The 16,656-nt window shown below is 60.2% G+C and overlaps 1 protein-coding gene across 2 annotated transcripts; it reads right to left on the bottom strand.

Moving 5' to 3' along the window:
* Positions 1-608: 608 nt before the first annotated feature.
* On the bottom strand, positions 609-15,378 carry LOC142302478 (uncharacterized). Of its 2 annotated transcripts, none has more exons than XM_075343544.1 (7): positions 15,242-15,378; positions 5,112-5,635; positions 4,952-5,028; positions 4,792-4,863; positions 2,312-2,546; positions 2,049-2,205; positions 609-1,925 (listed from the first exon to the last, which is right to left on the bottom strand). In XM_075343544.1, exons 3-7 carry the CDS (start codon positions 4,955-4,957, stop codon positions 869-871), a joined length of 1,527 nt encoding a protein of 508 aa, XP_075199659.1. In that variant the 5' UTR covers positions 4,958-5,028; positions 5,112-5,635; positions 15,242-15,378; the 3' UTR covers positions 609-868. The 2 variants fall into 2 exon arrangements, with proteins under 2 accessions (XP_075199659.1, XP_075199660.1); XM_075343545.1 differs by lacking the exon at positions 15,242-15,378 and adding an exon at positions 15,079-15,216.
* Positions 15,379-16,656: the final 1,278 nt, after the last annotated feature.

The following is a 16,656-nucleotide window of genomic DNA, read 5'->3' as shown; positions in this document are numbered from 1 at the left end:
CTCCCCCACCCGTTACAGGACTCACTGTGCTGGGAGTGATGCTGGGCTCTGTAGTTGCAGGTGGGGAAGACTGTTCACACTCCACAATCAGGGAAGGTTTGTTCCTACCTGTAGGAGTCTTCTGGCCGGGTACTCTTATAGTAGTTCCAGGCCCTAAGCATTGCATGACAGATGCAGGCTGCTCCTCCCCCAGGGGGGGTGTTTGTCATGAGTAGGCCCGAGGCGCACCCATAGTAGCCTCGTCCTCCGAGCGTGCGGTCCACGGTGGAACGCACATGGGATTCCAGTGTGTTCCAGCCTGAATGCGTCACCGCGCACAGGCACGAAACCGAAACCGGAAGTGACGAACGTGGTCACTTCCGGTAACAGCAACAGGTAACTCCGATCACCGGCCACGGAGCACCGCAGGATAACCTCTTCATGCCCTGATAACGACAGGAAAAACCACTGGAGAGGAGGGTGGGGAGGGGCCTTTTAACCTCTTTGTGTTTCCTGTCCCTGTTAGGGCGGGGAGTCATCCTCCTGTTGTGCTGTCGTGGAGGGTGATTGGAGAAATACACTGAACTAGAATGTCTACAATCTTAAATAAAATAAAAAAAAAAATTGGATGGTAAACCAAAAACAATTTATTTAAAGAATTTTTCACAAGCACGTGAAACGGTGCCGCTACTGGCACTGGCAGGCGAAGTAGTCGGACTCATCGGATCCACTGTTAAATTTGCCGGACTGACCTCTCTGGTTGTGGAGGTGTGTAGGGGCAGGTCAGGTGCAGATGAACTGGATGCCACCGGGGAAGGGGTAATAATGTCTTACGTCTGAAATAAAACTGTGGGAGTAATCGTGACGCTGGGTGGATGGTGGTTGTGGGTTAGTGGGGGGAGTGCAAGATGGCAGGAGAGGCAGAAGTAGGAGCAGAGGAAGGATCACATGGAGGATACTGGGTTTCAGTCTGTGATCGTTGTTGGGAAGGTTGAGTTTGTGCCTGAGATGGGGCAGAATGTTGTAGGGATGGGGCAGAGTATTGTTGAGATGGTGGATGGAATGGTTGGCTGGGAATTTGGTAAGGTTGGGCTGGGGCCTGTAAAGGTTGGGCGGGTGCCTGGTAAGGTTGGGCGGGTGCCTGGTAAGGTTGGGCGGGTGCCTGTAAAGGTTGAGCGGGTGCCTGTAAAGGTTGGGCTGGGGCCTGTAAAGGTTGGGCGGGTGCCTGGTACGGTTGGGCGGGTACCTGGTACGGTTGGGCGGGTACCTGGTACGGTTGGGCGGGTGCCTGGTAAGGTTGAGCGAGTGCCTGGTAAGGTTGGGCGGGTGCCTGGTAAGGTTGGGCGGGAGGTTGTTGCTTAATTTCATGTGATAGAGATTGCTGACAGGCATGCATGATATTCAGCTGGCTGTCACTAGGTAGGGTTTCCATTTGCCGGAGTACAGTCAAGAAGAACAAATTGTTGATCGATTTATTTGTATTCGCCTCAAGTTTGTCCAAGCGATCGTGGATCTCTCTGAAGCCTCTTTGTACCTCGCTGAAGCTTCTTTGAACTTCAGCGAACCCTGATGACACTTTTTCATTTAGGTTCTTCAGAGAATCGTGGAAAACTGAGCTCATGTGCACAAACTCCGGCAGAAGGCTCCTATCCGAAGGCCTCTGGTGCTGACAAACAGACAGGGAACCTGGTGTAGACGTTGGAGCAGCGTCAGAGGCCTGGGATAGGGGAAAGCCTACGCTAGGACCTTCCGGTTGAATATCAGCAGCCTGGGAGGAATCTCCAGCAGCGGCGTGTGGTTGGGAGGATTGGGAGGATGATGAATTACCAGAGAGGCCAGTGGTGGGCACAGCGATGGGCACGGCTTTAGGTGGGCGGATGGCGGTTGCTTTTGGGACCGCTACAGGAAGGACTTTGGCAGATGGCTGTGATATACTCCGAGTAGTGCTGTGGGGGTGTTAAAAAAAAAAATAATAAATAATTAGTACATGAATTTAAATGCATTGACCTGTTGGAGATAAAGCAATTACATAAGGCCACACTTTTTGTAATCAGACTTTTTCTGCTTACCTGCGGCTCGCTAGCGATGGTCTCAGGAAAGATAATGCGTTGTAGTATTTGTAGCGCTGGCGTCGACGTGCAGAGCCACTGGGAGCCATCATCTCATGATTATAGTCCTTCTTGTAGCGATCCCGAATAGACCGCCACCGTTTTATCACCCTTTCTCCTGTAAAATAAAAATTTAGAAAAGTTTTAAACTTACAATCCCTGGAAAAGAAATGCTGTTATTGAGAAAGTATTTACATTCATACATTTGAAAGCGGAATACTTACGGAGCAGACCCCGCGTGTGAGCGTCCAGGTCCACCCATCCAGCTACTTGAGCTCCGGCAACCTCATCCCACAATCGGCGCGTCACGACAGCATCCCAGTGCTGGCGGTGGGCGGTGTTCCACAAGGCGGTGCGTGCTTGAACATCGCAGATCAGCAGGTCCCCATCTATAAATGCCTCCAGCTCCTGTTCTTCTTCAACATGGGGCCTGCTGCTGCTGCTACTGGGTCCTGAAACCTGCAACCAGGCGAAAAGAAAGTATTTGTACAAACGTGCACAAGGACTCGGACAATTGAGATGTAATGCAAAGGGAGACTTTCGGGTTTTTTTACACCGCCACGGCACGTGCGCACATGACTCTGGGATGAGGTTCCAGGACCTGTATGGAGTGATGCAGCATCTGGTCCCTGAAAAAATAGTTATACAGTGGAACCTCGCTTGGGGTACTTTCACACTTGCGTTCAGCGCAGTCCGTCACTATGGCGAATAGCACAGTCCGTTAACGCACTGCGCTATTCTCCATAGACTTGTATGGACAACGCACTGTAATGCAAGTGTCAGCGTTGCATCAGCTGGACGACGCAACTTCGTTATTTTGAAGCTCCGGCGGACAGAAGAAACGCAGCATGTAACTTTTTTTGAGCAGCGCAATCCGTAGGATTTCACTGTGCATGCTCTTTTTTTTTTTTTTTTTTTAAATCACAAACTTTATTTTGTCTCTTGATGGCCAAACGTTCAGCTGAGAGCCCGCCCGCCGGCATGTGAGAGCTCTCAGCTGAGCGACCGGCCGCCGGCATGTGAGAGCGCTCAGCTGAGCGCCCGGCCGCTGGCTATTGAGAGCGATCAGCTGAGCGCCTGGCCGCCGGCATGTGAGAGCGATCAGCTGAGCGCCCGGCCGCCGGCATGTGAGAGCGATCAGCTGAGCGCCTGGCCGCCGGCATGTGAGAGCGATCAGCTGAGCGCCCGGCCGCCGGCATGTGAGAGCGATCAGCTGAGCGCCCGGCCGCCGGCATGTGAGAGCGCTCAGCTGAGCGCCCGCCGGCATGTGAGAGCGCTCAGCTGAGCGCCCGGCCGCCGGCATGTGAGAGCGCTCAGCTGAGCGACTGGCCGCCGGCATGTGAGAGCGATCAGCTGAGCGCCCGGCCGCCGGCATGTGAGAGCGATCAGCTGAGCGCCCGCCCGCCGGCATGTGAGAGCGATCAGCTAAGCGCCCGCCTGCCGGCATGTGAGAGCGATCAGCTGAGCGCCCGGCCGCCAGCACGTGAGAGCGATCAGCTGAGCGCCCGGCCGCCGGCACGTGAGAGCGATCAGCTGAGCGCCCGGCCGCCGGCACGTGAGAGCGATCAGCTGAGCGCCCGCCCGCCGGCACGTGAGAGCGATCAGCTGAGCGCCCGCCCGCCGGCATGTGAGAGCGATCAGCTGAGTGACTGGCCGCCGGCATGTGAGAGCGATCAGCTGAACGCCCGCCCGCCGGCATGTGAGAGCGATCAGCTGAGTGACTGGCCGCCGGCATGTGAGAGCGATCAGCTGAGCGCCCGCCCGCCGGCATGTGAGAGCGATCAGCTGAGTGACTGGCCGCCGGCATGTGAGAGCGATCAGCTGAGTGACTGGCCGCCGGCATGTGAGAGCGATCAGCTGAGTGACTGGCCGCCGGGTGATCAGCTGATCGTTCACAATAGTCTGCTGCCGGTACAACTGTAAAGAAGAAAAAAAAAATAAATTAAAAAAAAAAAGCTTTCCATTGTTTTGTACGATCCGTAGCATCTGTTGTGCCATTATATGCAACGCATCCGTTGCATCCGTCACACAATACAATGCTACGGAAGCCGTCCAATGCAATTGTGAAAGTAGCCTTAAAGAGTAATAACCCAGTTAGCGATTATTTCGCTATATGAGCAAGCTTTGCTGAATGAGCAAAATACTCACCGCACACACTTCCGGTTCCGTACATGCACCGTGCTCTGACCCGAACTTGCAGTCCACACAAACACACACAAGCACGCACGCACACACATATTATGCTCACCTTACCTTCCGTTCCATCGCCGGCCTCATGGTTCTTCTAGTTCGCCGCTACATGATGTGTATCGGCAACCATCACAACGAGGGAGGAACTTGCTCTGGCAGGGGAAGTTCCTCCCTCGTCGCGATGGTTACCTGATACACAGCCCGTACCGGAGAACAGCAAGTCCCAGGAGGCCAGCGATGGAACGGAAGGTAAGGTGAGCATAATATGTGGGTGTGCGTGCTTGTGCATGTGTGGAATGGCACAATAAGGGACCAGGATGGGACATTTAACACATTGTGGAACGAATCGTCTGCATTCCAATGATTTCCTATGGGAAATTTTGCTTTGCTGAACGAGTAACTTTCATTAACCAGTGCACTCCCAGAACGGATTGTTCTCGTTAACCAAGGGTCCACTGTGTTAGTATTGGGCTAATGAGGGCTGCGGGATACTGTTTGCTGATCAACTACTTACAGCGGAAGAGTCCTCGACCGGCTTCAGTCCACCCTCGTCATCCACAACCCACTCCGCTGCCAACAGACTAACCTAAAAAGAGAGGCCAGATCACAATTATTGATGCAGGAAAATATCAGTGTCAGATGCAGGACCAATTTGTCAGTTAAAATGTACTTACTTCCATTGGATGGGAAGAAGGCTCACTTGGTGGGGCGGGGGGGGTCTCCGGCACCACACTTCTGTGACATACTGCAGCTGTATATGTAAAAGCAGAGTACATTACAACTCCGGGGGGCTGTGAAAGCAGGGAGACAATGGGTAACAATGAATACACTCACATTTGAAGGGGTCACCAAAGGGCGGTCTCGGCGTCACCGTCTGGTGGCTTAATGTCCTGTTGGAGGCACGGGCTAGTATCTGGTGGAACCACGGGCCGGTATCTGGAGGAGCCTGGTGGCGTCACCGTCGGGTGGCTGAATGTCCTGGTGGAGGCACGGGCTGGTATCTGGAGGAGCCTGGTGGAGGCACGGGCTGGTATCTGGAGGAGCCTGGTGGAGGCACGGGCTGGTATCTGGAGGAGCCTGGTGGAGGCACGGGCTGGTATCTGGAGGAGCCTGGTGGAGGCACGGGCTGGTATCTGGAGGAGCCTGGTGGAGGCACGGGCTGGTATCTGGAGGAGCCTGGTGGAGGCACGGGCTGGTATCTGGAGGAGCCTGGTGGCGTCACCGTCTGGTGGCTTGAATGTTCTGGTGGAGGCACGGGCCGGTCTCTGGAGGAGCCTGGTGGAGGCACGGGCCGGTCTCTGGAGGGGCCTGGTGGAGGCACGGGCCGGTCTCTGGAGGGGCCTGGTAGATCACAGCAGCTGTGAAGGTAACAAGAAAGTACATTACAGCTCCAGGTTTCTAGCCAAGAAGTAGACATTTGGGCCACAATGAGAATACACTGCGCCGCAGCGGCTGGATGCGGCACGATGCGGTGTTTTTTGCCGGAGCAAAAAACATTGCAGGGAACGTTCGATCCGGCCGCAGCATCGGCTAAATCTGCCGCATGCTTCAAAAACCGGGCCGAACGCAAGCCCCTGCGGCACAATACGGCACTAATGTAAGTCTATGCAAAAAAAAACCGCAACCGGCGTTAGAAAAGCCGGTTGCGGTTTTTCTGCAGAACGCCGTATTGTGCCGCAGAGCAAAAATCCGGATGTGTGAAAGTAGCCTTAGTATTGCACAGGGGTTAGAATCATCACCAGTGCAGGTGATTAAATTACCACCTGTGCAAAACTAAGGAGATCCTGAAAACCTGCACTGTTGGTGTGCCTTGAGGACTGGAGTTGGGAACCTCTGGTCCAGGGTGTATGTACATGGAGATAAGGGTATTTGGCTACTTTCTGGGCATGCTCAGTACAGAAAACAGAATCCTGCCTATCAGAATGCAGGATCCGGCGCGCATTGAAATGCATTGTAGCTAGTGCCGCAATATGACGGATGCAGTGAGATGCGGTATTTTGACCGAGAAGTAGCGGTTTTGAAACAAGATAAAATACCACAAAACTATGGATCCAGTGTATGACGCACGCAACCGCATGTAACCGCGATTCCACTGGAAATTAATTGAACTGACGACGTATTTGTAAAGGATCCGGTTTTGAGGCAAAAATTCCATTCATGACGCAGTTAAAATACCGCTGATGTGAAAGATGCCTTATGGTGTATGACAACACTGAGAAAGTGAAAATCCTCCCTGCAGCACTCCCCCTCCAGCGCTCACCCCCCCCTCTCCAGAACTCCCCTCCCCCTCCCTCCCTCCAGAACTCCCTCCCCTCCCTCCAGCACTCTCCCCCTCCCTCCAGCACTCTCCCCCTCCCTCCAAAACTCTCCCCCACTACTCCAGCACTCTCCCCCTCCCTCCAGCACTCTCCCTGCCCCTCCAGCACTCCCCCACCCCTCCAAAACTCTCCCCCACCCCTCCAGCACTCACCCCCTCCCTCCACAGCACTCACCCCCTCCCTCCAGCACTCACCCCCCTCCCCTCCAGCACTCAACCCCCTCCCCTCCAGCACTCACCCCCTCCCTCCAGCACTCACCCCCTCCCTCCAGCACTCACCCCCTCCCTCCAGCACTCACCCCCTCCCTCCAGCACTCACCCCCTCCCTACAGCACTCTCCTGCCCCTCCAGCACTCCCCCACCTCTGCAGCACTCCCCCACCCCTCTAAAACTCTCCCCCACCCCTCCAGCACTCTCCCCCCCTCCAGCACTCCCCCACCCCTCAAAAACTCTCCCCCACCCCTCCAGCACTCCTCCCCCACCCCTCCAGCACTCTCCCCCACCCCTCCAGCACTCTCCCCCCACCCCTCCAGCACTCTCCCCCCACCCCTCCAGCACTCTCCCCCCACCCCTCCAGCACTCTCCCCCCACCCCTCCAGCACTCTCCCCCCACCCCTCCAGCACTCTCCCCCCACCCCTCCAGCACTCTCCCCCCACCCCTCCAGCACTCTCCCCCACCCCTCCAGCACTCTCCCCCACCCCTCCAGCACTCTCCCCCCCACCCCTCCAGCACTCTCCCCCATCCAGCACTCCCCCCCTCCAGCACTTCTCTCCCCCCCCCCTCCAGCACTCCCCCCCACCTCCAGCACTCCTCTTCCCCCCCCTCCAGCACTTCTCTTCCCCCCCTCCAGCACTCCTCCCCCCCCCCTCCAGCACTCTCCCCTCGTACACTCTCCCCCACCCCATCCAGCACTCCTCTCCCCCCCCCTCCAGCACTCCTCTCCCCCCCCCTCCAGCACTCCTCTTCCCCCCCCCTCCAGCACTCCTCTTCCCCCCCCTCCAGCACTCCTCCCCCCCCCCCTCCAGCACTCTCCCCTCGTACACTCTCCCCCACCCCATCCAGCACTCCTCTCCCCCCCCCCTCCAGCACTCCTCTCCCCCCCCTCCAGCACTCCTCTCTCTCCCCCCCTCCAGCACTTCTCTTCCCCCCCCCTCCAGCACTCCCCCCCCCCTCCAGCACTCCCCCCCCCACCTCCAGCACTCCTCTTCCCCCCCCCTCCAGCACTCCTCTCCCCCCCCCCCTCCAGCACTTCTTCCCCCCATCCAGCACTCCCCCCCCCACCTCCAGCACTCCTCTTCCCCCCCCCCTCCAGCACTCCTCTCCCCCCCCCCTCCAGCACTTCTTCCCCCCATCCAGCACTCCTCTTCCCCCCCTCCAGCACTCCTCTCCCCCCCCCTCCAGCACTCTCCCCTCGTACACTCTCCCCCACCCCTCCAGCACTCTCCCCTCGTACACTCTCCCCCACCCCTCCAGCACTCTCCCCCCACTCTCCTGCACTCCTCTCTCCCCCCTCCAGCACTCTCCCCTCGTACACTCGTCCCCCACCCCATCCAGCACTCCTCTCCCCCCCCTCCAGCACTCCTCTCTCCCCCCCCTCCAGCACTCCTCTCTCCCCCCCCCTCCAGCACTCCTCTCTCCCCCCCCCTCCAGCACTCCTCTCTCCCCCCCCTCCAGCACTCCTCTCTCTCCCCCCCCTCCAGCACTCCTCTCTCTCCCCCCCTCCAGCACTCCTCTCTCTCCCCCCCCTCCAGCACTCCTCTCTCCCCCCCTCCAGCACTCCTCTCTCCCCCCCCTCCAGCACTCCTCTCTCCCCCCCCTCCAGCACTCCTCTCTCCCCCCCTCCAGCACTCCCCTCCAGCACTTCTCTCCCCCCTCCAGCACTCTCCCCTCGTACACTCCCCCCCACCCTCCAGCACTCCTCTCCCCCCCATCCAGCACTCCTCTCTCCCCCCCTCCAGCACTCCTCTCTCCCCCCCCTCCAGCACTCCCCTCCAGCACTCCTCCCCCCTCCTCCAGCACTCTACCCTCGTACACTCTCCCCCCCACCCTCCAGCACTCCTCTCTCCCCCCCCTCCAGCACTCCTCTCTCTCCCCCCCCTTCAGCACTCCTCTCTCTCCCCCCCCTTCAGCACTCCTCTCTCTCCCCCCCTCCAGCACTCCTCTCTCTCCCCCCCTCCAGCACTCCTCTCCCCCCCCCTCCAGCACTCCTCTCCCCCCCCCCAGCACTCCTCTCTCTCCCCCCCCTCCAGCACTCCTCTCCCCCCCCCCCTCCAGCACTCTCCCCTCGTACACTCTCTCCCACCCCTCCAGCACTCCCCCCCCCCCCCCTCCAGCACTCCTCTCTCCCCCCCTCCAGCACTCCTCTCTTCCCTTCCCTCCAGTACTCCTCTCTTCCCCCCCCTCCAGTACTCCTCTCTTCCCCCCCCCTCCAGCACTCCTCTCTTCCCCCCCCCTCCAGCACTCCTCTCTTCCCCCCCCCTCCAGCACTCCTCTCTTCCCCCCCCTCCAGCACTCCTCTCTTCCCCCCCCTCCAGCACTCCTCTCTCTCCCCCCCCTCCAGCACTCTCCCCTCGTACACTCTCTCCCACCCCTCCAGCACTCCTCCCCCCCCCCTCCAGCACTCCTCTCTCCCCCCCTCCAGCACTCCTCTCTTCCCTTCCCTCCAGTACTCCTCTCTTCCCCCCCCCCTCCAGTACTCCTCTCTTCCCCCCCCCCCTCCAGCACTCCTCTCTTCCCCCCCCCCTCCAGCACTCCTCTCTTCCCCCCCCCTCCAGCACTCCTCTCTCTTCCCCCCCCTCCAGCACTCCTCTCTCTCCCCCCCCCCTCCAGCACTCCTCTCTCTCCCCCCCCCTCCAGCACTCCTCTCCCCCCCCCCTCCAGCACTCCTCTCTCCCACCCTCCTCCAGCACTCCTCTCTCCCCCCCCCCTCCAGCACTCCTCTCTCCCCCCCCCCCCCTCCAGCACTCCTCTCTCCCCCCCCCCCTCCAGCACTCCTCTCTCCCCCCCCTCCTCCAGCACTCCTCTCTCCCCCCCCCCCCTCCAGCACTCCTCTCTCCCCCCCCCCCTCCAGCACTCCTCTCTCCCCCCCCCCCCTCCAGCACTCCTCTCTCCCCCCCCCCCCTCCAGCACTCCTCTCTCCCCCCCCCCCTCCAGCACTCCTCTCTCCCCCCCCCCCAGCACTCCTCTCTCCCCCCCCCCAGCACTCCTCTCCCCCCCCCCCCCCTCCAGCACTCCTCTCCCCCCCCCCTCCAGCACTCCTCTCTCCCCCCCCCCCCCCAGCACTCCTCTCTCCCCCCCCCCTCCAGCACTCCTCTCTCCCCCCCCACCACTCCTCTCTCCCCCTCCAGCACTCCTCTCTCCCCCCCCCCCTCCAGCACTCCTCTCCCCCCCCCCCTCCAGCACTCCGCTCTCCCCCCCCCCCTCCAGCACTCCGCTCTCCCCCCCCCCCTCCAGCACTCCGCTCTCCCCCTCCCCTCCAGCACTCCGCTCTCCCCCCCTCCCCTCCAGCACTCCGCTCTCCCCCCTCCCCTCCAGCACTCCGCTCTCCCCCTCCCCTCCAGCACTCCGCTCTCCCCCTCCCCTCCAGCACTCCGCTCTCCCCCCTCCCCTCCAGCACTCCGCTCTCCCCCTCCCCTCCAGCACTCCGCTCTCCCCCTCCCCTCCAGCACTCCGCTCTCCCCCTCCCCTCCAGCACTCCGCTCTCCCCCCTCCCCTCCAGCACTCCGCTCTCCCCCTCCCCTCCAGCACTCCGCTCTCCCCCTCCCCTCCAGCACTCCGCTCTCCCCCTCCCCTCCAGCACTCCGCTCTCCCCCTCCCCTCCAGCACTCCGCTCTCCCCCTCCCCTCCAGCACTCCGCTCTCCCCCTCCCCTCCAGCACTCCGCTCTCCCCCTCCCCTCCAGCACTCCGCTCTCCCCCTCCCCTCCAGCACTCCGCTCTCCCCCTCCCCTCCAGCACTCTGCTCTCCCCCTCCCCTCCAGCACTCTGCTCTCCCCCTCCCCTCCAGCACTCTGCTCTCCCCCTCCCCTCCAGCACTCTGCTCTCCCCCCTCCCCTCCAGCACTCTGCTCTCCCCCTCCCCTCCAGCACTCTGCTCTCCCCCCTCCCCTCCAGCACTCTGCTTCTCCCCCTCCCCTCCAGCACTCTGCTCTCCCCCTCCCCTCCAGCACTCTGCTCTCCCCCTCCCCTCCAGCACTCTGCTCTCCCCCTCCCCTCCAGCACTCTGCTCTCCCCCTCCCCTCCAGCACTCTGCTCTCCCCCTCCCCTCCAGCACTCTGCTCTCCCCCCTCCCCTCCAGCACTCTGCTCTCCCCCCTCCCCTCCAGCACTCTGCTCTCCCCTCCCCTCCAGCACTCTGCTCTCCCCCCTCCCCTCCAGCACTCTGCTCTCCCCCTCCCCCTCCAGCACTCTGCTCTCCCCCTCCCCTCCAGCACTCTGCTCTCCCCCTCCCCTCCAGCACTCTGCTCTCCCCCTCCCCTCCAGCACTCCTGCTCTCCCCCCTCCCCTCCAGCACTCTGCTCTCCCCCTCCCCTCCAGCACTCTGCTCTCCCCCTCCCCTCCAGCACTCTGCTCTCCCCCTCCCCTCCAGCACTCTGCTCTCCCCCTCCCCTCCAGCACTCTGCTCTCCCCCTCCCCTCCAGCACTCTGCTCTCCCCCTCCCCTCCAGCACTCTGCTCTCCCCCTCCCCTCCAGCACTCTGCTCTCCCCCTCCCCTCCAGCACTCTGCTCTCCCCCTCCCCTCCAGCACTCTGCTCTCCCCCTCCCCTCCAGCACTCTGCTCTCCCCCTCCCCTCCAGCACTCTGCTCTCCCCCTCCCCTCCAGCACTCTGCTCTCCCCCTCCCCTCCAGCACTCTGCTCTCCCCCTCCCCTCCAGCACTCCGCTCTCCCCCCTCCCCTCCAGCACTCCGCTCTCCCCCTCCCCTCCAGCACTCCGCTCTCCCCCTCCCCTCCAGCACTCCGCTCTCCCCCTCCCCTCCAGCACTCCGCTCTCCCCCCTCCCCTCCAGCACTCCGCTCTCCCCCCTCCCCTCCAGCACTCCGCTCTCCCCCTCCCCTCCAGCACTCTGCTCTCCCCCTCCCCTCCAGCACTCTGCTCTCCCCCTCCCCTCCAGCACTCTGCTCTCCCCCCTCCCCTCCAGCACTCTGCTCTCCCCCTCCCCTCCAGCACTCTGCTCTCCCCCCTCCCCTCCAGCACTCTGCTCTCCCCCCCCCCAGCACTCCTTTCTCCCCTCCCCCTTCAGCGCTCTCCCTGTCCAGCTTCCAGAGCAAGTCTACAAGATCCAGAACCAGGCTCTCAGTTGTATAGAGTTGTGACTCTGGAGAATTCCATGAAACAGCCGGTAGGTCACAGATCATCGGAGATCGACCAGGTCGGCAGCGAAAGAAGACTCCTGAAGGTAAATATAACACAGGATGTCACGGGGTCCTTCTCCGATATCACACAATCAACATAGCGAGAGATGGTTGAACAATCCAAAGAGCATTTATTCCAAGCAAAACAGAAGGTCCCTAACATAATCCACCACACAGAGGGTAAAGTAGTCCAGTAATGGGATAAATGTCTCGGGGATCAGTCACAATCCTCCAGCAGTCCTTCTCCAGGGACATCAGGGTTTCTCACAGTCTCTCTGGGGTGTCAGCTTCTCCCTCTGAGGATCAATCTTACTTCTTCTCGTCTTTCTCACCCAGAATGACTAATCTCCCAGGTAAACAGAGTTTGGGTGGATTCCAGGCCCCCCTCCCCCAGACCTAGGGACAGAAGCACTGCAAGAGGATATAACCTGACTTAGGCTATGTGCCCACGTTGCGTTCTATTATGCAGCTTTTAGTCACTGCATGTCCGTCTCAGAATGCAGCCCAAAAGCTGCGTTCTGAAACGCATTGTTACTGCAGAATTCATGCGTTTTGGATGCTTCCAGAACGCACATTTTTGACATTGCGGTCCCTCTCAGTTCTCAAGCATTCCCATAGACTTGCAGCAGAGCAGAGTGGGACCGCACTGTCATAAAGAGCATGACTGGCTGCAAGACTGAGCCGCGCGATCAGAATGTACTCGGATGAACTTCACCCAACTTCATTGCGACCACGCGGCTCTGTCTGTGTGCTGTGGCTTGATTTGCAATCACAGGTGAAGGACTCACCGGAGACCGCAAATCTCCTGAGTGACTGAAGTGAGCCGTGCGATCAGCGGTGCCGTCACTCAGGTTACCCGCGGCCAGCTCGAGTCCTCCACCCGAGACCTTGTGGCCGCGAGTAACCTGAGTGATGTCTCCGCTGACAGTGCGACTCACTTCAGTTGCTACTTGGAGCTGACAGGAGCAGCGGTGTTCTACGGCCGCTCCCGTCAGCTTCATGTAGCAGAGCTGGATGCGTCGTGGGACCTCGTGTGGATTACGCCGGACCTGGAGGGGCGTTTGGGGATTTTAATAAAGTGGTGAAAGACGGTGTTTTTTTGTCTTTTATTTCAAATAAAGGATTTTTTGGGTGTGTTTATTTACTTTCACTTACAGGTTAATCACTGGGGGGGTCTCAGACGCCTGCAATGATCTAATGTAGGGACTTTGTGGCAGCTATGGGTTGCCATTAACTCCTTATTACCCAGATTGCCACCGAATCAGGGCAATTCTGGATGAGCCGGGTGGAGTCCCGGGACTGTCACATCTAGCCGATGCGGCATTTCTGGGCGGCTGCTGGCTGATATTTTTAGGCTGGGGGGCTCCCCATAACGTGGGGCTCCCCATCCTGAGAATACCAGCCTTCAGCCCTGTGGCTTTATCTTGGCTGGTATCAAATTGGGGGGGACCGCACGCCAGTTTTTTTTTTTAATTATTTATTTTACTGCACTACATAGACCCGCCCACAGGTGGCTGTGATTTGTTGCAGTGAGACTGCTGTCACTCAGCATAGGGGCACATCTGACTACAACCAATCATAGGCGCTGGTGGGCGGGGAAAGCAGGGAATACCAGATTGAATAATAAGCAGCCGGCATTTTCAAAAGCTGGAGAAGCCGCCGCAGTGTGATAGCTGTGCAGCGCCGCGCCGGTGAGTATGAGAGAGGGGGAGAGGGATAGACCGACAGAGAGAGACCGACCGACCGGGAGAGAGAGACCGACCGACCGACCGACCGGGAGATGAGGCCGACATTGCAACCAAAATGCACAAAAAAAGTCACATGTTGCTTTTTAGAACGCAGCGTTTTGGCAGCAGCTGAAACGCAACGTGCGCATGGATTACGCACAATCTTCATAGATTGTGCTGGGGACGCAGGACGCATGCAGCTAGGCTGCAGCGCAATACGCAATGTAACTGCATGCAAATCACGCAACGTGTGCACCTAGCCTTAGGCTGGTTTCACATCAGTGTTGTTTTTTTTACAGTCCAGTGCCGGCCGAATTGCGCTGACCTCACCGCCCGCACTCGCTGCGATGGATACAGGGGGACACAGAATAAGTAACGGCCGGCACTGGAGTCATCCGATTGCTTGTTCTGCTGGCGCTGTGGTCAGTAGGATGATGTGAGCAGTAAAATGCACGGTGCTCAATGGGCGAAGCCAATGTCGATTTTATTTTTTTTAAAAAATTCCTTAAATATCCCCCCCCACCAAAAAAATAAAATTACATGGGCTTTGCTTTGTCATTTTTGTATGCTAACCAGGTACAGGCTGCCCCCAACCCCCAGATGCCTATTTGTACCCGGCTGTGAACCAAAAATGTAGGGAAGCCTTTTTTTTTTTTAAATTATCTCATGAACCTTAATGAAATAATCTAATAAAAAACACATGGGCTTCGCCAAATTTGTGTGTCCAGCTGGGTCCAACTAGGCAGCTGGGGACTGGAATCCATAGCGCAGGGTGGCCCAGCCAGCAGGTAACCCCCCCCCCACCAGCCAGCGGTAACCCCCCCCCCACCAGCAGTAACCCCCCCCCAGCGGTAACCCCCCCCCCATCACAGGGACCCCCCCCACCAGCAGTAACCCCCCCCCCCCATCACAGGGACCCCCCAGCCAGCGGTAACCCCCCCCCATCACAGGGACCCCCCAACCCAGCAGTAACCCCCCCCCCATCACAGGGACCCCCCCCAGCCAGCGGTAACCCCCCCCCCCATCACAGGGACCCCCAACCAGCGGTAACCCCCCCCCCCATCACAGGGACCCCCCACCAGCAGTAACCCCCCCCCCCCATCACAGGGACCCCCCAACCAGCAGTAACACCCCCCCCAGCCAGCGGTAACCCCCCCCATCACAGGGACCACCCCCACCAGCAGTAACACCCCCCCAGCCAGCGGTAACCCCCCCCATCACAGGGACCCCCCCCACCAGCAGTAACACCCCCAGCCAGCGGTAATTCCTCCACCGCATTATTAACCCACCACTGGTATTAACCACTCACCTCCCACCAGAGCCCCTCCCCCAGCAGTATTAACCCCTCACCCCCCCACCATCCCCATATCCGCACACACAGCCGCCCAGCATGAAGCCTCTCACTGACCCCGCTCTGTGCAGGAGACAATGTCAGCCACGGGGAAACCGAAGAACCCGGCGCTGCTGAGGAACCGGCGTCCACAAATGGCGGGAAGCAGGAGGCTATGCGTCTCCTCGCGCATTCTGAAATCCGACCACGCCCCTAACACATGGCGGAAGTGACGTCATACCGGCAAGGAGCCCGCACAGTGTGATGGAGTCCGGCTGTGTTCGGTGATCCGGTTCCTTCTTTTCGCCGGTTTGGCGGATCCGCTGCACTCCAGTACAGTCTATACAGCACAATGGCAGCGCCGCAACTTCCGGGTCACATGCTCCGGTCACGTGACAGCACATGGCTGGAGCTTGTCGCGCTGCCATTGTGCTGTATACACTGCACTGGAGTGCGCCGGATCCGGAAAACCGGCGAAAACTGGATGGCGCTTACAAAACCCCGCCCACCCACTGCTAAATCCCGCCCACTTGCACGGGCCTATTACATTGTTGAGTGGGCGTGTATTTATCCAGGTGGGCGGGGTTTTGTCCACTGAGCACCGGTCTTCGCTCTCTCTGCGGTGCCGGCTCCGGTCAGTCACATCAGGAGCCGGATCGTGCGCGGCCGCCACATCCCAGGAGCGGGCACGTCCTCTCCCTGCAGCCCCTCTCTGCACGCCCCCCCCCCCCCCCCTGACCCGTGTACACCGGCACCGACAGTCCGGGCTCTGACCCGTGTACACCGGCACCGACAGTCCGGGCTCTGACCCGTGTACACCGGCACCGACAGTCCGGGGGCTCTGACCCGTGTACACCGGCACCGACAGTCCGGGCTCTGACCCGTGTACACCGGTACAGACAGTCCGGGCTCTGACCCCAGTACACGGCACCGGCACCGACAGTCCGGGCTCTGACCCCAGTACACCGGCACCGACAGTCCGGGCTCTGACCCCTGTACACCGGCACCGACAGTCCGGGCTCTGACCCGTGTACACCGGCACCGACAGTCCGGGCTCTGACCCCAGTACACAACACCGGCACCGACAGTCCGGGCTCTGACCCGTGTACACCGGCACCGACAGTCCGGGCTCTGACCCCAGTACACAACACCGGCACCGACAGTCCGGGCTCTGACCCGTGTACACCGGCACCGACAGTCCGGGCTCTGACCCCAGTACACGGCACCGACAGTCCGGGCTCTGACCCGTGTACACACGGCACCGACAGTCCGGGCTCTGACCCGTGTACACCGGCACCGACAGTCCACGCTCTGACCCGTGTACACCGGCACCGACAGTCCGGGCTCTGACCCGTGTACACCGGCACCGACAGTCCGGGCGCTGACCCGTGTACACCGGCACCGACAGTCCGGGCTCTGACCCCAGTACACGGCACCGGCACCGACAGTCCGGGCTCTGACCCCAGTAGACAACACCGGCACCGACAGTCCGGGCTCTGACCCCAGTACACGGCACCGACAGTCCGGGCTCTGACCCCAGTACACGGCACCGGCACCGACAGTCCGGGCTCTGACCCCAGTACACGGCACCGGCACCGACAGTCCGGACTCTGACCCCAGTACACGGCACCGACAGTCCGGGCTCTGACCCCAGTA

This window comes from Anomaloglossus baeobatrachus, chromosome 4 (genome assembly GCF_048569485.1).
Source record: "Anomaloglossus baeobatrachus isolate aAnoBae1 chromosome 4, aAnoBae1.hap1, whole genome shotgun sequence".
Classification (NCBI taxonomy): domain Eukaryota; kingdom Metazoa; phylum Chordata; class Amphibia; order Anura; family Aromobatidae; genus Anomaloglossus; species Anomaloglossus baeobatrachus.
Note: the sequence above shows the minus strand (reverse complement) of the source record. Positions and strands in the feature narration are given on the sequence as shown.

Excerpts from the sequence above, each read along its gene's own strand:
- LOC142302478 (XM_075343544.1), bottom strand. Across the intron at positions 2,547-4,791 it reads CGGTCGAGGACTCTTCCGCT|GTTTCAGGACCCAGTAGCAG; the intron begins GTAAGTAGTTGA and ends GCCTGGTTGCAG. Across the intron at positions 1,926-2,048 it reads CCATCGCTAGCGAGCCGCAG|CACTACTCGGAGTATATCAC; the intron begins GTAAGCAGAAAA and ends ACACCCCCACAG.